Raw genomic sequence first — 23,744 nt, 5'->3', positions numbered from 1 at the left:
AATAGCTGAAAATTTTGTACGCGGATTCTCTGTTACTTATGTTTTTGATAAAATTGATCCATTTTTAAGATATTGCATTCCGGAACTTAAATTTTCGACTTGTTTTGCTATATTTCTTGGTTTTTTTTCCTTCCCTGATAAAAAGTCCGATTGAATTCCCTTTCAAATTTCCAATTAATTTCGATTGAACTCCAATGCAATCCAATAGAACGCAATATGAAATTTCCAATTCGATCCCATATATGAATTGTAACCAATTGGAAATTTACGATTAGTTCAATTGCATTGAATCGGAATTCAATCGAAATGAATTGGATATTTTCCCAATTAAACCCGATTCATTTCAATTAAATTTCGATTCAGAATTTTCATTGATTTCAATTGGAAAGAATCGGAATAAATCGAAACTTCAATTGAATCCTGTTCATTCCGATTGGTTGAATTGGAAATTTCCAAATTATGAATCGAATTTTTTTATCAGGCTTATATTCTAAATTTTTATTACTTAGGAAAGGAAAAATTATTTAAGTTTTGTGGTACGATATCTCAAAAATGGCAACGTTGCATAATCTTAGATCGATTAAATCACGAACATATATTTTCTTATCGATGATCTTTCTAGAAAATCCAAAAGCAAACGCAAATACATGCTATACAGTCTGATTGTCATATGAGGCCTGGCTTCCATTTCAAATATTAACGAATTATGGTCATTCTTAGGAACAATCAAACATTTCAAATTAATGTTAGGTGAAAGTTTGACTTTAATCCGAACTTAGATGATGCCGTATATACAACATCAAAACTGGTAAATGTTACAATGTAAAACCAGACGCCATATTGAATCACGGTTTATACAATATTTAATATGCAGTAGTATACATGAAATTTGAACATACCATAGTGGTGGGGATAAACATAAAAATGGGCGGGAATATAAAACCAATTCAAAAGACAAGAAGTCAATTGTATTTGAATTGTCTTTGGTATTAGATCTACAAGTAGTAAACACATTTCTTTCAAACGTTTCAAGAACTGAAAATGAAGTTGTTAATTTTTTATATGTAAATATGAAGTGCCCCGCAAAAGCCACTTTTGGATAACAAAATTCTAAGTTGAAAAGTACTAAAAAGTTTTTCGATAACATTCCTGATAAAATAGTTCGATTAAAATTTCAAATTCATTCCGATTGAGTTCCCATTAACTCCAATAAGAAATTTCCGATTCGATCTCATTCATGAATCGGAATCAGTTAAATCCTATTCATTCCGATTGGTTGAATTGGAAATTTCCGATGAATTAATTTAACTTTTTTATCAGGGATATCAACGAATCTTCGTCAAATGTAATATTTAACTTTGAGATAAGTAAAGATTTCAAAAATATATTTTATTAGGTTAGAATTCTCGGCTGAATTTACGATTCTTTTTTGGCTATGGCCATATTTTGGCTAAATAGAGCAAGGATTTAAAATATCAAAATTTTACTGTTGAAGTTTCAACAATGCCACGCTTTATATCATGGTTATCCCCACCGAAATGGTTCATACACCCAAGGGGAAGTCATGTACACATGCATACAAAAATATTGTATCATAATGTTAGGTTTAAAATAAAATGTTACGAATTAAAATTTTTTTATAATTTTCAGGAACACATATTTGATTTTTTTTACAATATAAATTTGACCAATCATTTTTGTTTTAAAAATCAAAACGAAATTCAACCTTTTTATGGTTCAACGTTTTAAAACGTGTAAGTTTCCAACACAATTCGAATGCAAAAGGAATTTCGGTCAGATTGTCTGAAAATTTTATAACATGTTCATCGAAATCTTCGCTAGGCTTTAAGTTTTAAAATGAGTGATTTTTCTCTTCAAACGAATAATAGGCTAAAAATTTGGCCCTTTATGCGTGTATTATTGCCTTAGTTTCAACTTCAATCCCAAATATCTCATTGAAATACTTTCGACCCATTAACAGATTTGATCAACTTGTTAAGAAGGATCTTCTATCAAATTTTTGGACTATTTGACTGAAAAATTATTTGCATATTATTTGTGCGGGGTTCTTTCTAAGTATTTACAACAATTTCCACAAATAAGTTTAAAAAAATTCCGTTTGATTCGATTCTCAGAAATAAAAAGTAGTACTCCATAAATTCAGCCAAAAAAAAAAAATCTGCTAGAAAGATTTAAGAATAAGTATAATCTAGGCCACTAAGTTCTTTAGTACTACCATAAATTTTGGGCGCGTTGACGATTTTCGAATAACACAATAAAAAAAAATTAAGGAACAATATAATAATTGCGCGTATTTTCATAATTATTAATCAGGCCATTTTTGATCGCAAAATACCCTGGGAAGTAAAAAAACAAATAATTATAATCACCCATCAAAAAAAAGCAAGGCTGTCGACGACATTATTTTCACTTAAAAATTAAACTAACGCGTATACTTTAATAAGTAGGGGTGTCAGCCCCCTCATTCTAGAATAGATCATAGAGAATCCAAAAAAATACTAAAAATTATTACACATCCAAAAAAAATTTTGGACGTCAATCATTGGTTACTAAAGACTAAAAAAAATAATATACAAAAAAAAAAATTAAACTAACAACTAAGGCGTTATACGAAGGCAAACAAAAAAATGAAAAATCCTAAAAAATACTTTCTAATTTATATATAAATCCATCTCGTGTAGATTCGTCGTTCTCGTACAATACAAAATAATAATAGTTTATAACAGGTTAGGGGCCCAGATCCATTTCAAAATTACGGCGCGGCTGCTGACAAAATGTATTCTAAAAAAACTTGTTTTTTACACAAAATTATACTATGTTTAGACAGTTTAAAATAAGTACTCGTAAATTTTTTTTACAGACTCGGTTTCTTTTTTGAGCGGCTATTTTGTCTCAAAGTTTTTTTTGTTACATTTCAAAATTACAAACGTTTAAACTGTCTTTTATTCATAAAAATTTTCAAACTATAACCATTCGAAACTGATAAGGTGAGGAAACTGAACGCAAAAATGTCAATAAGAAAAGTAAGACTCATGATGTTTTACTAGAAGAGGATTTTAAAACTTGTAACTTCCTACAGAAGTATGATTTACATATCTTTTCCTGTATGAGTTTTCAAACATTAAAATTTCCTAAATTGGTTATTTTCAATGTTGAAATGTTTCTAAAAAAGGGCTTTGAGAACTTGAAATTTTCAGGCTACAATCGCTGTATTAGAATTTATCTTTATTCTTTGTAATATCGAAAAATAAAATAAAAACTAAGAAAATGGACGTTCAAAAAAAATGAAAATCTAAAAAAATAAAAGAATTCTTAATTTAATACCGTAGTGGTTAAATAAAATTTGCCAACGGCCCTTTGATTCTCAAATTTACCGCTTTGAATTGGATAACCCATGAGGGGGCAAAGGGTTAAGTCGATGATGACTATTGATACCTACACACAAACAAAATCAACACTTGTCACACAAAAAAATGACATTGGGAAATACGGAGGGAAGGGTGGAGATATTTTTGAAAAGGAATTTTAACACGATTTTTTTTGATGACAAGTTATATTGTATTGTGTTTTTAAAATGTACACACATTGAATTTTTTTTTATAAAAACGAGTATTGGGTACATTATTTAGAACCATATTGTATTTATAATATTTCTATATAGTATATTTTCACAATTAATTCTTTTCTTTACCTATTTGTTATATTGGTGAAACTATTTATATGTGCGCCTCTATAGATCCACTTTTAAACTAGTAAATAAACACAATAGTTTTCAATTTACTCGGAGGAAGTCACAAAATAATAACGAAACGTTGGGTTCAGGTTTAAAATAGTTAGTTTTCTTCAATTTTATCTAATTTACAAATAATTTTAATTTACAATTTTGCTAACATGTACCTGCGCAGACATTTATTTTTTGTTCTAATGAAAAATGTATTCATAAATTGTCAATCGAAAAATTTTAATTTTTCGATTGTCACGCTCAGTAACCTTAAAGCTATCATCTTCTTTTTCCCTCAAATAGAATTTCCCATAGGATTCAAGTTATTCACTAGTATGACGTACTCCTGTAGAACAAATTGAAAAAAATAGAACTAAATAGTTATACTATATTGTTTGTTTTCCGATCTCGTCGCTAGGTTTTAGCATCAATTGTTGTAAGTTTTATAAGGTAGAAAGTATTTCCTCTGGATTTGTTGATCATATTGTCATCAAATACAGCTTAAAATGATCATTAAAATATTTACAAAGAAATTACATAATTCCGTATCTTAATAGACACGAAACAAGTTACAGGCTACGATTTTTTTTCTCTCTATCTGGCCAAAACATACATTTTAGTGACTTATATGTATATTTCAGTGACTTTCGGTGACCTTATCATAAAATATCAAAGAAATTACAAAATCGTATTTTGAATAGTTATTACGAGATGCGATATTACTTACTAGTTACTCATGTTTACCACTAGAGGCGCACGTCTAAAACGTTACCATAGTATTTTTAAAATAAACTAAAAAGTAGAAATTATTCACGTAGAGAATGTTCCTAATACTAAAAAAAAATATTACGAAGGTAATTCAAATATTATCACAATTAAAATAAAATTCACAATCCGCTACATAGCACAAGAAATACGAGATCTATAATCAAATTTTCAGCGAGTTCCTATAATTTTTTAGCTCAAAATCTGTATATCTTGTACTAACAATAAACTTGCTCGTTTTTTTTTATATTCATTATTTATATCAGTGAAGCAATAATTAATAATTAATTATAATATTCGTCGATTTTTAATAGAAAATTCGACTAGAATTAAACCGTCCAAATCGTCAAACAAAAAATATTAATATCGTATTTGGGGTATCCCAAAATTACTGCATTAAAAGGACAGCGATATAGAAGATAAAATTCTACGAAAAAAATTCATTGTCAGTTTTTGGCTTCAATTTTTCGATTAATGTTAATGTAAATGATATTTTCATAATAAACAAAATTATAAAAAATAAAATTTACCATAATTCATCGTAGCATTTTCTCTAAATTTAGTTTTTAAAACGAGAAAAAGAACAAATTGAAGAATATATCCTTTCCTTCCGAAGATGTTAAAAATCTGGCAACATGGTATAAATATTCAATGTGAGATGAACACATATACAGGGTGTTCTGTTATTGATAGCAGAAAATTATACCAGTAAATTAAGCTTATCAAGATAAATGGAAAAGCTCTTTACCAAATTTCGAACTGAGGCCTAATTCGGGAGATGTGGCTGGCTATAGGAAAAATAGAAAGATTTATGAATTCACAGATCTATCAAATTCATTAAATTAGTAGGTGTCACTTAAGAATTTAGAGGGGACTATCATAAAACAATAATTGATAGTAAATTGATATAATTGGGTAGCGAATACTAAAAATAATATTTTGTTGTCATTTTTGTGAATTCATAAATCTTTTTATTTTGCCCATAGCCATTTCTCGTGAATAAGATTTCAAATCGAAATTTGGTAAAGAGCTTTTCCATTTGTCTTTTTTTTCTATCAATAACAGAACACATCGGATTCAAAAACTACAAAACAAATACTTTCTTGAAATTTTGTACTCTATATCACTTTACTCTTAAAATGCGATAGTTTCAGCATACCCTGTATATGTGATGAAAGTCGCATTAAAAAAAATTGTAGAAAACAAAAACACAAAAAAAAAAAAAGGAAAATGACTTAGAATTTGCACCACAATTGCATAAATATAGTGTTGTCATGGCTTTGATACAGCACGATTACACATCACTGACGTTTTACGAATTTCGTACAAATAAAGCGTCTTAGAATTCAAAATCAAATACTTAACGAGTTACCTAATTTGCTGTGTCCATCAGTTTATTGTCAGTTTCAAGCAATAGGTGCTTTGTCTGTTATACGTAATATTTTGTATAATTTATATAAAAAATCCTGAAGACATAGAATGTATATTGGCTGAGTAGCTATGCAGTCATTTTGTATCGATTTGTAACAACTACATGTGTGTTGTGTCCGTCAGGTTACTGTCAATTTCAAACTAAAGATGCTTTGTTCACAGCAAACACAATAAAAAAGTTAAACACACGGTTGCGCACCAAAAACGTAACGAGATCATTTGATCACTAAATTTTACTCATACTTTTTTCATACCGGTACGCCAAAAACTTTTTTCTATCAAGTATTCGGTACTGTCTGAAAATTGTGTCTTTTTAACACAAAATATTTAACTAAGATGAAAATTTCTATTGGTCCAACCTTGGGTGCCGAATATAATTTATGTCTGAGGAGGTATAAACAACTTATATTTAGTAATATTTTCCAAAATTAAGATAGGTGAATAAAATTATGAATATATTAGAAGTCAGTGGTAAAGTTGTTGTCTTGTTATAGGCATAGTATCAGTAAATTTTAAATTTTTGTATACTTATTAAAGATATTATAAGTCGATTAACTGTTTCTAAATTCAATCCTCAGTGAGAGTAGTAGAGTCCTTTTTGCCATTATTCCTGACCTATATCAGAATTCCCTGACACTTTCAGGTTTTCTTGGGCGATCGACACCCTAGTTATGAAACGCCATATAAATTCGTAAACCGTGTATGCGCAGTGATGTGCGAGATTAATGCTTAAAAAAGGTTATAAAAAGAGAACGCGGCAATCTACTATTAGAAAATAATTATTGAAAACGAAATAAAAACAGATTAATATAATTTAGTCGAATTAATAAGCCAGAAAATATTAAAAAACCTGTTGGAAAATACAGATTTTGAAAATTATTTTTTCTTTGTGTTTCTTAGACCCTTTGGAACATTCAACATCACTAATCTCTGTCTTCATTTGAAAATTGGGTAAGTTATTTAGTCAAAAATGGCACGAATCCCATACAGGAGTGGCATTGTTGAATTTAGAGCCTCGTATTCCTGAACAGCGACTAAAAAAATCCTCTAGAGCTAATTTTGGAGCAAAAATATTCATTTTATAAACTGTTTCTTGTTGAGGTGGTTTGAGGAGGGGATAGTTTAACCCGCCCTCTCTCCAATTTTCAAATGAAGGCAGAAGTTAGTGATTACAAATGTTTCCTAGGAAAACGTAAACGTTTTTCAACATTTAAAATATTTTCTGGGTTATTTACGCGACTAATTGTTAAGCCTTTCATCACAAAAACGTTGAATAGAAAAAGTTTCATTATTTTTTTTTTTTTCATTTTCGCTACAACACCCTTAACTATTTTAATTAATTAAATAGAAGATTTTCCTCGAAAAAGAAATTAAATTCGTCTGAAGTCGTGTTTATTAATCAGTTCTGTCCGACAAGCGTAATATATAAATAGTGTCGGCATTTAGAAAATAATAATTATAAAGTCAGTCCTAAACAAAAATTATTAGGGTAAAATTGCTTCAGAGATCACTTTTTTTTTAATTATTTTAAAATAGGGCAGTGATGCCAGCCACCATTTAAAACAGGATACAGATCGAACAAGTAATGATCAAAGAGATCCATGAATCTTCGTTGAATTAAACCATCGAAAAATTTGCTAGAAATTGGTTCTAAAAATCCTGTTAAAAATGTCGAAATTTTTGCGCATCAATAACTCAAAAAATAACTAAAATCGTACACGAAACATTATTTGTCGCCATTTTGTTTGGCGACTATTTTGGAATTCGCCATCTTGGTTCTTGGTTTTTATTTGTTGTTATAGCGGGATAATAAAGACTCAAAATTTCTACTGCCTAAGTATTGCGGTTTATAACATGCAGCCCACTGTCAGACAGACGGACAAAGGAGTCGTATTAATAGAGCCCCGTTGATTATTCTTCGGATACGGAAATTGAGCTAGATGGTTTAAAATTAGTATCAGAGAAGTGCCTCTTTTTGGAGGTGCCAACTTCCAACCCCCCCTTCCTTCTTTTTTATGCTGAAAAATCAAGTTTTTAGTGATTTTTTTAGGATTTGTGAATCTCTAGACCCAAATTGAACTAGAGCCTATGTCAAATTTAAGGGGTTGTCAGCACCCCTAATCGCAAACCTCTATAGCCCTACAAAATTGAATTGTGTTACTTCGGATTTCTATGAAAAAAGTAGCAAAGTAACAAATCTAGTAGCAAAGAGCATGTATTGAGGAGAAAATATGACTTTAGTGATGAATCTCAGAAGTTTGCATAATTATTTTTCAAGTTATTGGTGGGAAAAACAGCCAAATTTTCTGAATTTATTTAATTTTTAATTAAAGTAATACAGATCTATACAATTATCGACGTGTAGGGGCCTTAAACTTAGTGTTTAATATAAGTGTAATAAAACCAAATCACGTGTACATTTTTTTTTTCGAATTTTCCCAAAAAAAGCTCAACGTTAGGTCTTTTGTTTATTTTTCGGAGTTATTAATGTGAGAAAATTTGTTAACTTTTGTTGATGATGCAAAAATAGCATAGAATTTATATTCACTTGGATGTATCATCGAAGGTCGAACGTTTCAGATCTTTACTGATCCGATCTTTATCCAATTTTAATACATATTGACTGAAATGAATGAACAAAACCCATCTTTTTTTACAATACAGTAGGAATATTCCATTATTTTACAAAAAAGAAAATTATTTCTAAGTGGGACAGACAGATTGGGTAGATTGCAGAAAATTGCATGACCGTACGCTGACTGTTGTGGCTGAATTCGGCCTTTTTTCGAAGCTATAAAAATTTTTAAATGTTCACTGTTGTAAATAACTCATTATATAATCGGTCATAATCGCCAACAATCGTTAGGAATATTTTTCTGAAATAATTTCGAGATGGACTTACATTTATCCTTCGATTTTGAAACTTGTGATAAAAGTACAATCGAAATTCAAAGTGAAAAAAAGTAGTCCGAACTATCTCTAAAAATTGTACTCTTCCCGTGAAACGAGGTAAACATGGCGACCCTATTAAAATTTTTGAGTGCGAACATGCATTGTTTAACATTTCCAGATATTTTCTCAAAAATATAAAAGTTTTTTGCTTCTAATTTTCTTGATAGATTGAGGTAAAACTCAATTTAAGGTTCCTTAGCTTTCTTCGAAATTATGAAAAGATAAATAGTTCCAGAAAAAATTCCATAGCAAAAGTAAACTTTTCGTTTTGAAATATTTTTCAACAAACCCAATTCACTTGCCGAAAATTCAGATGAAAATCTTTAATTTCATGATATCACATACATGATGGTTAGACAATTAGCTCTGTTAGTAGAATCGATCCAAGACTGGGAGAAAATTTCAACGCAGCAGAATATTACAATTTTAAAAAACAAATTATTTTTTTTCGTATTTCAATACACAAAAAACAGGGTATTTAAACAATTGTCTGTATTGTATCTCATGTTGGCTCGAAGGAAAATCCAAGGATGGATATATTTTCGAATTTTCATCTCTCGCATTAATTAAGGAATAAACTTTCTGTAGAGTAAAAAAAGTGGAGCGTTCTTCACTTAATCAAACATGCAAGGGAGGGCTAGATATAATGTTTTTTTTTAAATATTTAGAAAAAAAAGGATTTACTTATTTTTTTCATATATTTTTTTTAATATCATTATACTGAATTGTAATTATAATACATGCTATAATGGGAGGGTCAAACCCTCTTCTAAGGGGGGTTACGAACCCCTTTCGTTATCCCTTTCTGTCTCAACCCCACACACAATAACAAAACAAAAGAAAAAACACAAAAAATTCCCAACTTTTTTTGAAGAAACAAGTTATTTTTTATATAACGCTAAGAAATGCATAATTTAAAAAAAAAAAAATTTTTTTGGTTTGAATTCAAAAGTTTAAATTTGTTTCAATTGAAATGTCATTAATTTTTTTATTTTTATAAAATAATATATACAATCAAAATTGTTTATAGTGACATCTGTTTGGGATTCTGGTAAGATAAAAAATTTAATTTTTAATATTATTTAGACATTTTTTACATGAAATGACACAAAAATAGCTTTGTTTGGGTCAGGGGATCCAGGACAGAAGTGAAACGTCACTCGCTTTACATTGAAAAAAAAGTTTTTATAAATTATAAATATTTATAATTAATTATGTTAAATGACAATAAATAGAAATAAATATTGTAAATAAATAATTTTGTATGTAATTCTTTTTAAAATTTCATATTTTGCCCATTTAGAACGCAAGCGCCATTCGTGAATGAGAAATGGATTTATTGTTATATTTTTGTACACGATCGCCATCTATGAATGGTAAATAGAACTATTGTTAAATTTTAGTACACGAGCGCTACCGTTGAATGGAAAGAAGAGGCGGTGTTTCAAGTTTCGTAACAATCCAATATGATAAAGTCACGTTTTTTTTTACCGATTCACTCTCTGTATTCAATTTTTGAGTGTTGAGCTTTAAGAAGTTTCACTTCAAAAAATTAGAGGAGTTCACCCTTTTCCCACAGTTTACACAAGTTAAAATTCTAAAAATTGACAGAGTTACAGACATTTTAAGCAGAATTGGGAAGAATAATAAAAATTTAAAACGCGTTATCAAATTTTGGCACTATCTGTGAATTTTATAAGATTTTTTTTAAATAAATCTACTTAAACAATAATCTATATCCCATGCGTGAAAATTAGTTCTATCCGTAATAGAAAATGTCAAAAATTTTCACCTTGTCACATAAATACTTCTCCTTTAATAGTGAGACCCGGGTCGGGACGAGGAAATATTATTTTTAGTAAGTCACCGAATTAGTGCATAGTAATATTTCACTTAAATATAATTAATACAGATGTCGTTTTAAACATTTTTGACTGTATCGTTTATGACGGTTTTATAAAATGTGTCATATAAATTGAATGATTTTCTTGAATCATCGGTCACGTCGATGATATTTCCATGAAAATGATTTCATTTATTTGGATTGCATGCAACAAAATGACTAAATAATTAAATGTTTGATAAAATATAATTTAAAATCGATTAAAATATCTTGAAATATTTTTGTTTGGATTTAAATTGACGCCAAAATATTTAAAATAAATAATTTTTTGTATAAGGGGGAAAAAATGTTTCTTTCTTTTTCAGACGTATACTTCTGAAGAAGAAACACACATCTTTCGAAACATGTTTTGTTCATTCACTAAAAAAAAATGGTTTTCTTCCATTATATAAATATTTTAGCGTTAATTTGAGTCCAAACAAAAATATTAAATTTTTAAAAATAGAATAGAATTGACGCGATCTATCATAATAAAATATTGTTTAAAATAAGAAAACTTTGTAATAAAATAGTAGGTAATGGAATAAAGAGTGGATTCTAAGAAATTCTAAATTAAATTATTTGATATAAAAATCCAAAAGTAAGGAAATCGTTGGTAAAATGAACAAAGCACTTTCGATAAGACGAAAAATAATGTATTTTTTTAAATTATCAAATATCAATTAAAGAGAATTGAAAAAAATTTACTCGAACCCGGACCGATTGGTAGGGCGCTTGGCATGAATCCAAGAGGTCCAGGTTCGAGTGTATTTTTATACCATGTATATGAAATATACCAAGATATACTAAGTTTAGTCCCAACTTTGTAACGCTTAACGTTCATAAAATCGCCTAATTAGTCCATTTCCGGTTGTCATCACGATTACTCAAAAACGAAAAGAGATATCAAGCTGAAAAGAGATATCAAATTTTTATAGCGTGCTGAGGACGTAAAAAGTGAGGTCAAGTTCGTGAATAAGCAACATAGGTCAATTGGGTCTTGGCTTCGTAGGACCCATCTTGTAAACCGTCAGAGATAAAACAAAAGTTTAAATGTAAAAAATGTTCCTTATAAAAAATTAAACAAACAAATTTCCGGTTGGAACATTTTTTCGTAAACATCACTGTTTACCCGTGAGAGCGCAAATTGTGTGACTTGTATGTATGTGTAATGTGACAGAGTAATCAACACTGTCTATACATGGTATTTCAACAATTAATTCAGTCAATTGTTTGTTTTCACTTGTTTTCAATCCTCTTTAAGTAAGATTACTAGACAAGATATTTGTCAATATTTAGTTGAAGTCTCTCGATTATAATCGAGAGACTTTGATGTAAATAAAAAAATCAAATATTAATTTTTATTTTGGCTACTCCGGAAATGAAACTAAAAGTAACTTAAGGTTGTTGTCTCATTATGAGTATTGTGCCACAAAATTCGAATACAATCTATTCATATAAAATGCTTTGTCCTGACTGAAGGATCAACGCACAGCCTAAACCGCTGAGTGTAGAAAACCTGATTGTAGAGAAGATGTGCTTTGTTTTTGAGTTATCGTGATAACTGACAAACACAAAAGGTAATAATTAGATAAAATTTATGCATATACCAAATTTTTGTTCGTACCATCAATATTTCTAAGCGTTACAAACTTGGGACTAAATTTAATAGACTTCTAATTTATAACACTCTTTAAGAATCTACTCTTTAGTTTTCAGGGATATCGATAAATCTCTTTTCTGCTGGACGTTTTCTTGATTTGATTATTATTTTAAAGAACTATATTTTCGATCTTACGATTATAGTAAAATTCTTCAAGATTCGATGATTTAAAAATTTATGGATAAAAGGAAAAATCAATAATCGATAATCGATAATTAAAAATAAATAAATGATTAAATTATCACGCAGCTGATGTCCATATTTATTAAAACTTATAAAATCAATAATTCCAAATAATTCAAATTTTATAGATAAACAAATTTTAGTACAGTCAAAATCGGCAATAGCAACATCGCTTATAATGTTGAATTTACAAGGTTATGTTCAACGATATGTCGGTTATAGTGACCAACCAAAATTAGAATTAATCGTTTATAACGACTATAAATTCTCTGACTTTTCCATGGTGATAGCAAAATTTCCTGTCGGTTTTGAAGGTACCTTGAGGTAAACATCTATGTTCAACAACATGTCGGTTATAGCGACCAGCCATAATTAGAATTAGTGGTCTATAACGATCAAAAATTCGTAGCGCAGGAGCTACGTTAGCTAAACGAATTTCTTCAGAGATTGAAATAAAAAAAACATGGTTCTTAAAATCGAATTTTGCATTTTTAATTTTTCAAGAGTTTTTATTTCAAAAATTAAGCGTCTAAAGAAAAAATCACAAGAGTACTTTTTTGCTTAAAACTGATTAAAAAAAATACAAAAATATTTTTTTATTTGAAAAAATTAAAATTTTGTGTTTTGTAGTAAAACGTAGAGTTGAAAATTTTCAGGTAACTTCAACTAGTGGTCTTTTGAGACATTCTGGAAAAATTCTAGAAAATACTATCAAAATTTTCCAAATTTTTGAAAGTCTAATAAATGTTTTTTTTTTGTAGTTTGCATATTTTTTAATTTCCTCCTTGCTTATACCGCCTAAATTTTGGTAGGATTCGGCAGATCTTAATTTCTAGTACCAAAATAAAGTTAATTAACAAAGTTATTTTGCCGCCAAACTGTCATATTTAGTCTTACTTTACGTGTACTATAAGATCCCTTCAATGTTGTAGACCCGATTTTGACTGTAAGTTCTTTTATATAAAATGCTTTCGATCTTTGGTTTTTGGTTATGATTTCTTTAAAACAAATATCACACTCGTGCTAAATCAACACGTGTTAAGTCAACCCAAATTAAGTTGGGAAAATGTCTAATTAAGCATTTAAAAATCAAGTTTTAAAAAGAAATCACAACATGTTGTGGACTATTTTTTTACTCAATGAACATTTTCGTTCTTTGATCTTAACATATACAAATCAGGATATTAATAGATAACAGCGTTTTAAAGGATTACACTATTTAGACGGAATAAATCACATTGCGGACGGGTATCAAGCTAGTATATTATAAATGCGAAAATGAGTTCGTTTGTTTGTTACGCTTTCACGGAAAAACTATTGAATGGATTTAAATGAAACTTTTCAATAGTATAGGTCATAAATTAGAATAACACATAGGCTATAATTGATAAAAATAGTCTCCATATATTATAAATGAGAAATTGAGTTTATTTGTTACGCTTTTCACGAAAAAACTACTAAATGGATTTGAATGAAACTTTACAATAAAATAGCTCATACACCAAAATAAAATATAGAGCGTAATTTATAAAGATACTGGTAGTTCTCCGCCTCTTTCTCCCGAAAATTTTTATTTTAAAAGCAAAAACTGAATAGTTTGGATTTACAATAAAAAACATTTCGAGTGTTATGGAAGATTGATAAGTTAGAGCAAGAGAGATGTAGACAACAACGCGGTATAGACCGCGAAGTAGAAGAATATCGCGGTAGTAGCTTGCACATAAGAAAAGTACATACGCCATAATTTATTTTAATATCCAAACGAGCTAAATGAGTGAAGGATGTTTGCCTTTTTATCCTGGGGGTAGAATCTCCCTTTACACTGCTATTCACGACAGAATAATGAGGCTAGTATAATTTTTTCTTCTATATACGCTAGAAAGACGCGTTTTTTTGCTTTCGAATTGAAGTTATGGTTAAAATCCATTTTAAGAAGTTATGGTTAAAATCGAAAAATTTTTAAATTTTCACCTCAAAATACCACCCCCCCTCTAATCAAAAAAGAAATTAACTCGGTTTGTTTACTAAATACTCAACTTTTTAGCCCGATTTTCCGAAAAAGTAGGAAGAAAAATTTGAAATTTTGTAAAAATAGTTCACAGTGCCTTTTAATCAAAACTATCGAATCAATGTGATTTAAGCTTTCTGTCTAATAGTCTATTCCTTGAAAACCCGTAAATAATTACCATCATCCAGTGCACTATAAAAATTCCATGTTTCCCTGACTAATTAACAGGAATTTTTAAATACATTTTTCTTAAAATCATTTAAAAACGTCGTTAATGGAAATAAAATTTAAAAATTTTTTTAAATCAGTTAAAAAGTCATTAAAGGAAAAAAAAAAGAAAAATATTTTAAAATCATTTAAAACGTTAATAATTTTTTATTAAAAACCGATTTTTTTTATCGAATAAATGTGATTTAAGCTTTCTGTCTAATAGTCTATTCCTTGAAAAACCGTAAATAATCACCCTAATCCAGCGCAATATAAAAATTCCACGTTTCCCTGACTAATTTACAGGAATTTTTATATACAATTTTCTTAAAATCATTTAAAAACGTCATTAATGGAAATAAAATAAAAAATTTTTTTAAATAATTAAAAAAGTCATTAATGGAAATAAAAATTAGGAAGACAGTTCATTTTAAAAAAAAATATATATAAATATGCGTCATTATTACACGCAAATCGATAAAATATTTGTTCAATTGAAACAAATTTGTTTAATGCGAATTCAATTTTCGATTAATTTACAGTGAAAATCCATACATAAATTCTAGAAAACATTTTAAAATTCTTCGAAGTGGCATTATACGAGAGTTTTTATAAGATACTTGATATGAAGACATACTTTTTGGTGAGAATCGAATCCACGACCTCTGTCATTTCGAACGAGAAATATTCCTCTAAGTCACAAAATACTGTAAATTCACTTTCCTGCTTCAAGCCATACATACAATATTTAACAAAACTTTTTTCGAATTATTAAAGTTTTAAATCTTTTTTCAAAATTTGTACATCTACCATTAATTTAAGGCTCCATCCCTGATAAAAAAGTCCGATTGAATTACAATTTAAATTTCCAATTCATTCCGATTGAATTCCAATTCAATCCAATAGAATCCAATATGAAATTTCTAATTTGATCCCATTCATGAATTGCATCCAATTAGAAATTTTCGATTAGTTCTATTCGATTCAATCGGAATGAATTGGAATTTTTTTTCCAATTAAACCCGATTTATTTCAATTAAATTTCAATTCAAAATTTTAATTTGTTTCAATTTGAATGAATAGGAATGAATCAAAACTTTTTTTACAATTGAATCCTATTCATTCCGATTGGTTGAATTGGAAATTTCCGCATTATGAACCGGAATTTTTTATCAGGGATCTGCTCGCGCAAGTTAGATTCGATTTATCCAGCTACGAAAATAGCTTTTTCAGAGCTTTAAAATAATTAATAAAAAATGAAGAAATAGGATTTAGGAAAAAATAAATCGAAAAAAATTTCTTTAATAGTGTCCCATTTTCCAACTTTCCAAAGGCTAAAAACTTCAGAACCAAACAACTCCTGTATAGTCGACAAACTCAATCGACTCGTAATTACAACAATACTCCCCGGGTCTATAAAATTTTCGGTCTATGTAAAATTCTTCGGTCAGTGGCTGATTCGGAATATCAAGAGTCGTAGATTCGATCTTCGTAAAAAAACATACATTTTTCGACAGCTTACTTAAATATCAAAGTAAATAAAAACGAATTGCCTTCATTGATGAAGCATAACCTTATAGGCATCTTTACTAAAGATGGTGGATCGATTTTTGTATGGATTTATACTATAAAATAATTAAGTCGTATATACAATTTAACTAAAAAAAAAATTTGATAATTACGAATAATGATTACACTTAAGTCTATTTTTTTTTTGTCATCAAAGGTTGTTTCAAAAAAGATTCACAAAAGAAAAACCCAAACTAAAGACAAAAAAGGTCACACTTAAATAAAAAAAGAGATGAGAATTCGCGCGCCGCCTTTTTTTTTATATCGATTGAATTAATTATAATATTGATTGGTCTTACTAAGAACAAAAAATTCATTTTTAAAAGAAACTTTTTAATTCCAATGATTGTTCGTTAATTTTACTCGAATATTACAAATTATCGAAATTGAATTTTCGAATTTTTACATCGAGCTGTCAGTCATTCGATGTTTTCTACAACTGGAAAATAAAATTAGTTTATTTACAATTTATTTCAGATTGAAATCACTTTTCAATTGAATTGAATTTAGAGGGGAATTCATTTACAAATACTTCTATTAAATTTTAAACAAAAATTAAAATTAAAGGACGTTTCCGAATCAATAAGAAACTCCCAAAAAATCGACTTAATCTAAAATTATTTAAGAAAGGACCTTGCAAAAGTTTTGATTACAAAAACTTTCGATAAATTCAATTAATCTCAATAATTATCAAGACCTTGTTTTTCAAAAAAGGGTATCAAAAACTGATAATAAAACACGTCTTCAGAAACTAATATCTGGCAAAAAATTCACCTAAAGAGAAAGACTTTCAAAGATTCTTATTCTACTGATATTCGCATTCGATTTTCGTGCGATAAGTTCCCGAAATCGAGTATTATTATCTTTTATTTCAAATCTCAATCCGAATTTGAATTCTCAATCCGCGTTTTCGGAATTGATAAATACTGAGACATTTCAGAACCTTTCTGGTTAATATTGGCGATATTTTAAAATTTTTTTAATTTTAATTAAAAGTTGAGAAATAAAAAGAAAACTTGAAAAGCAAGCTTTACAAATTTTTATTTTTGGTATTCTCAGAGCAGTCAGTCATTTCCACAACTGGAAAATGAAATCAGTTTATTTACAATTTATTTAAGATTGGAATCAATTTTACCACAAATTAATTTAGAAATTTATTTACAAATAATTCGATTAAATTTTAAACAAAAATTAAAACTAAAATTGCAAAAAATTTTGATCGTAAAAATTTACGATAAATTCAATAAATCTCAATGATTACCAGGACCTTGTTTTTCAAAACAGGGTATCAAAAACTGATAATAAAACACGTGTTCAGAAACTAATATCTGCCAAAAAATTCACGTAAGAAGAAAGTCTTTCAAAGATTCTTATCCCACTATCGTGCTCTGACGAATATTTTTAAGATAAAAGCTCCCGAAATCGACTTTTATTAGTATTACCTTTTTATGAACTTTCGGAATTGATAGATATTGAGACATTTCAGGAACTTTTTGGTTAAGATTGGCGATATTTTTACAAATTTTTGATCTTTATTATTCAAGTTTAAAATAATATTTCACTTTGTATGAAGTTCCCTCTGAGCTTCGTAGAAATTATTTATTTCCAGCTCTAATTATATTGTAAAATCGTGTTTTAAGAAATTTTCAAGCTTTAAAAAATAAAGCGGTGTTAAAGCTTTTCTCACTTCGAATAGTTTTGAACAAATCATTGGAATTGTTTAGCACTTTTTCGCAACGAATAATAATTTAATTTTTTTTTTATAAGAATTAATAATTTTACGATTAATTAGTGTTTTGTTTAAATTAATTATATGATGGGAGCATAGAACAGACATTGTTAGGACACTTACACAGTTTGTGAAAGACACATATTCTGCTACGTAATACTTGGCAATTTTCCACTAGAATGATTGCTGTGTCTTGAATGTATTGTGCTCGAACGATCATCGGACAATTGAGTGCGTAGTTTGTGCGTTGTATGTAATGATGGCGCAGTTGTTGCAAGTGTACCCACTTTGGCAGCGGCGCGCGAACAAGACGCAGCTCGAGCTGCTTGAAGCGTAGCATCATGTGGTGCACGCGGTAAACGTCTACGTAGCCACGAATGTCGTAACGCGGCACTAGGTGTCATACGATATTCAGGATCCCATTCCAAACAACGTCGAATAAAATCCAAAAATAATGCATCATCACATCCTTTAAGCGCACGCTTTAAATCACGTGATCCAGGTGGTCCACGCGCTTTACCACGGCGTGATAATCCACCACTTAAAACGGTTGTACCGTCTGGTAAAGTACTTGCGGTGCAATAACGTGGAAAACCTTTTGAACTGATGAAATTCTTTGTTCGTTTGGCTGAATCGAGTAGACTTTTTGGTGGCATACCAATTAATTCTATAATACATGCTAATTGATCGCTTTCATCTTCACCGGGTAACAATGGAAAACCAGTTAATAATTCAGCGAGAATACATCCTAACGACCACATATCGATTGGCATACCATATCGTGCGCCTAATATTACTTCGGGTGCACGATAAAATCGCGATTGCACATAGGTATAAATTCGTTGGTGCTCATAACAAGACGATCCAAAATCAATTACCTGAAATAAAAATAAAATAATTAATATAAAATATAAAAAACTAAATACTAATCAATACAAAACTAGTGAAATTAACAATTAACTGAGATAAAGTAGTTCGGTCGTCAAATTGCCACCTAATTTATATTCTTTGAATTTAAATCTAAATTATGAATTCATATCACGGAAATGTAATAAAATGCTTTAAAAATATCGTAAAAGATGAAATTCATAATAAATTTTTATTATGTCATGTTTCAACTTGATTTCACCCAAATTTGAAAAGAAAATATTTATGATTGAAAAAGTTATTAGTCCACAGGTAATCCTTTGCATGACCATCATAACTTTTTTCACATTTTTCCCACTCACTTCCACCCACTGCAACCAAACTCCCTTACTTTCACCAGTAAACCAAGGGGTATTTACCGCCCCAATGGGCAGTTGATTGGAGTTGCTCATTGGAGCGGTAAATACCCCTTGGTTTACTGGTGAAAGTAAGGGAGTTTGGTTGCTGTGGGTGGAAGTGAGTGAGAAAAATGTGAAAAAATAGATATTTTCAGAACAAATTTCTGGAAAGCTCTAGAAAGTTCCAAAATGTGTGTAACGGTCGAAATCGATTCGAAATTTTCTAGAAAATTCTAGAAATGATCTAGAAAGTTTGTTTAAACCGACAAATATAATCATGATCAACTTTAAACTAACCGCCAAGAGTTGTTGGCGCCATCTCTCGGCGGCCAGTAGAAATATCAAGCCAGAACCGGACACGAACCCTTTTTCTAGACCCTTTTCCGAAATTGAAATATTTTAATTTCAACCAAGTTTAATGTTTTTTCAAGGGTTTTCTTGTTAAAAGTAAGTTATTTATATTAAAATATTGTCTGGATATAAATTTTATTAAATTAGACGACAAGAAAAAGGACAATAGAAGCAAATAGAATAAAATAAAACCCTTCTCTCGAACATTCTTTTAATCAGAAGCCTCAAGAACAAACCCCAGGGTTTAAAAGGAGGTTCTCGGCGACTTGAGTCAGTCTTTCTTGAGAAACCACAGAGTTCGGATCAAAAAAGAATCCAAAGCGAAAATAAATTAAATTTTTGAAAATGTTTCTAACTTTGAAAGTGTATACAACCTAAATATTCTAGAGTGTTCTGGTACTAGAAATTTCGATGTTCGCCGATCTAAGATAGAAATCTATAATATTTACGTTAAAAAATTTATCCTTAAATATTATTTATACTATTAAACATGCGATGTATTTTAACCCGAGCAACGCCGGATTTGGCTGCTAGTTATTCAAATAAACAAAAATCAATATTATAATAGTTAATCTAGCGCCTGATCGAAGTTTTTCTTAAAAATAAACTAAATGTCGGTCACAGACAATCTAATCTCGAATTTTCAGACAAAAGCAACAGTAAATTGTTTATACTAAAAATCGAAGTTTGTTTACACTCGATTTATGTATAAAGTATGTTGTGTACAGCCGCCACCTACATGCTATCGAGCGTCAGAGAGCCCGCGTAACTCGCATTCGTCGGATTCTTTTATAATTTTTAGACAATATTTTGAAGATACAATAAATCGATTTTTTGAAAATTTTGACTGCTCCAAACCCCGAAAGTTTGAAAACTCATATTCGTAAGAAAGCTCTATTTTACTTCACGAGTTGATGTATGTTTTTCGTTCGTACTAATATCAAGACATGAGTGATTTTGTGAGCAATGATTAAATAAGCCTGAAAATTCAAATACGCCGAAATATCTATAACGGTTTACAAGATAGACACTTTTTCATTTGATGAACGAGCAAAAAAATTTCATTTTAAAATTGGCATATCTCGGTCAATTTTGAAGCTAGAAAGTCGAAAAAAAAAAACGAAAATGTGCAAAAATACACATAGAACTTTTGAACTTTTTTTTATTTAATGTTTTGTTTTTTTTTAATTTCTAAAAAACTGATTAAAACCCCCAACTATCCCCTAAAATTTGGGGTTAGGTACGCTCCTTAGAGGTCGACTTTCTTTACGAAGTGTTTGCAACCTAATAAACAACTGTGGAAAATTACAAAGATGCGTTAATTTTTTCTTTTTTACCATGATATTTTATGTAATTTGTCTGATTACAAGGTATTCTTTTTCAAAAAGTTCCGAACTACGGGGGTTTTGTAGCAGTACTCTATAGTCCAACAAAGTCGATAATTCGATATTGCCTTGCAAAACCGTTGTCGGATTACCGCGTATTTAATTTTTCTTTAAATTTATTGTTGGCTTCAAAATTTCGAATAATTATTTTCTAGAAATAATGATTCTATATTTTCGTAATTCTTTGCATGAAAACATTCATAACTCAAACGAGTCATTCTTTTAAGGTAGTATGGGTAGAATATAAAAATAAACTTAGAACAGTTAGCCTTTTATTATATTAAAGAAAAGCATCTATACAATGTTTTATTCAAGTATGAGGATGTCTTATCGACTTTTTTAATGAAATATTGAAAATTAAAAATCGTTGTTTTTACATTGACTCAATGGGATTCCGTGAGTTATTCTTTATACAAGACCAAAATTCTCATATTTCCAAAAATTGTGTTCACATAATAATTCACGCAAAAAAAAAATACATGTTATCGATCATTATCAAAAAATATTAACGATTAATCAAAATTCACATTATTTCCGTATGTTTCAATATGAGTATGTTCACTTTAAAAATCATTAACAGATGTCGTTGACATCGGCGCCATAACTCGGCGCTTTAAACCGTTGTAACGTTGCCAAATCTATTATTTTCATTATGATACAGAAGATTTCTATAGTATAATATGTCGATAATGTAGGAATTATAACTACAATAACTAATCAAATGAATGGTCAAAATACTATTTTACTTTTTTTGTAATAGAATTTTATGTATTATTAATTGTTATAAAATCAGTTTAATTATTATAATAAATTATGGTAATGTGTGTATTAAATTTTGTACGCTATTTAAAATTTTACTGACGACCCATACTACCTTAAAAAACTCAGTTATCATTCCAGTGTTTTGTGTGAACGAATGGTTTGAATTAAAATTTAAAAAACCTTCCAAAATAATTAGATTTTGTGTAACCAATCCGTTATTATTTTATCGTTATTTTATTTTATTTTTTCAATCTCTAAATATGTCCGAAAATATGCAAAATACGAGAAAAATTATTGATAATTTTTTTAAAGAACGATAAAATTCTCTAGAAAAATATATCGTGTTTTTGACAGGAATCAAGTAAAATGAAATTGAAGAGTTATATATTTGTTTTTGAATGTATAAGTTTTATATAAATAAGATTTTATTACGCACATCATCAAATTGGAAAGGGGGAAAATAAGGTTTTGTAACAAGTACAACAGTTTTACATAAAAGTCAGTTGTCACGTGTACCATGTCAGGATTATAGACATAGAGAATGGACTAAGCAATATCATCCTTCATGAAATTAACCTATAATCCGCTCAAAATAATGTTTTTACGTGAATTTATGTCAGGACTATAGACATAGAGAATGGATTAAGCAATACCATCATTCATGAAATTAACCTAGTCGCTCAAAATAATATTTTTACGTGAATTTATGTCAGGACTATAGACATAGAAAATGAACTTAACAATAACATCCTTCATGAAATTAACCTATAGTCCGCTCAAAACAATGTTTTTATGTGAATTTATCAAAGGCAAAAAAAAAAACTAAACAAAAAGGAAGGTTTCGGCATCTAATTTAAAATCCTACTAACGCGCAGTCTCAAAAGTGCTAGAGTTGCGTTAGTTAACGCTATGTATACATAAAAAAACGATTTTTGGCCAATATTTCGGAGACCATCAACTTTATGAAAAATAGTTTCAAACAAAAAATTGACGGAATTAATTTTCCTAAAAAAAAGACATTGCCTTTCGGCGCTTTCCAAAAAAAAAAAACATAAAAATCTTTGGTTTTTGACGCTTTTACGATATTTTAAGAGTATTTTATTACATTGACGTCATACAAATTGCTTAGTTTACGATATTTTAAGAGCATTTTATTATATTTAAGTCACACAAGTTGACTAGTCACGTGTTGGCCGAACCACTTTAATATTACGCTTTTCTCTGTTCGATATTTGTAAAATTTTTGTACCACTTTCAAAACAATTGTAAAAATTGTTTAAATTATTCAATTGAAAAACAAGAACAAGTCAAAGAATTTTATTTTGGAAAAACAGTGCCTTCATGCTACAAAGAAAAGTAGTAGCCCGTTAAAAAAAATCTTAGAAGTGCTAGGGTTGCATTAATTAACGCTTTGTATACATAAAAAAAACGCTTTTTGGCCAATATCTCGGAGACCATCAACTTTATGAAAAACAGTTTTAAACAAAAATTGTCGGAATTCTTTTTTTTTTTTTAAATGTTGAATCAAAAATTTTGCTATCTTTAGACATTTTCGCCAAGAATCGGGAAAAACGGCAAAATACATATATATTTATATGCTAATAAACAATATCTTGAAACTATTTGATTTTATAAAAAAAATGTAGAGTGAACAATTTAGATATTGTTTTAATTATAAATTTTAAATGAAAAAAAAATGGTGTTGCATAAAATTTATTACATAACTTTGCCAAAATGATTAATGAAATATTTAAAACTGAGAGAAAAAATCAATTTTGACAAATCAATAAACTTGATGATACAGAACATATGCTATACTATTGCTTCACGACATTAGATGATGTAAATAA

The 23,744-nt window shown here is 29.0% G+C and overlaps 1 protein-coding gene across 1 annotated transcript in view; it reads right to left on the bottom strand.

Annotated features, from left to right (window-relative positions):
- Positions 1-1,844: 1,844 nt before the first annotated feature.
- Positions 1,845-23,744, bottom strand: part of LOC123302154 (dual specificity tyrosine-phosphorylation-regulated kinase 2) — a 32,123-nt gene continuing 10,223 nt past the window's right edge. Inside the window, exons 2-3 of the mRNA XM_044884968.1 lie at positions 18,255-19,009; positions 1,845-2,357 (exon numbers count right to left, since the gene is read on the bottom strand). Of these exons, the coding sequence (XP_044740903.1) occupies positions 18,281-19,009 (729 nt within the window). The 3' untranslated portion in view covers positions 1,845-2,357; positions 18,255-18,280. The remainder of the gene's footprint in view (positions 2,358-18,254; positions 19,010-23,744) is intronic.

This window comes from Chrysoperla carnea, chromosome X (genome assembly GCF_905475395.1).
Source record: "Chrysoperla carnea chromosome X, inChrCarn1.1, whole genome shotgun sequence".
Lineage (NCBI taxonomy): Eukaryota > Metazoa > Arthropoda > Insecta > Neuroptera > Chrysopidae > Chrysoperla > Chrysoperla carnea.
Note: the sequence above shows the minus strand (reverse complement) of the source record. Positions and strands in the feature narration are given on the sequence as shown.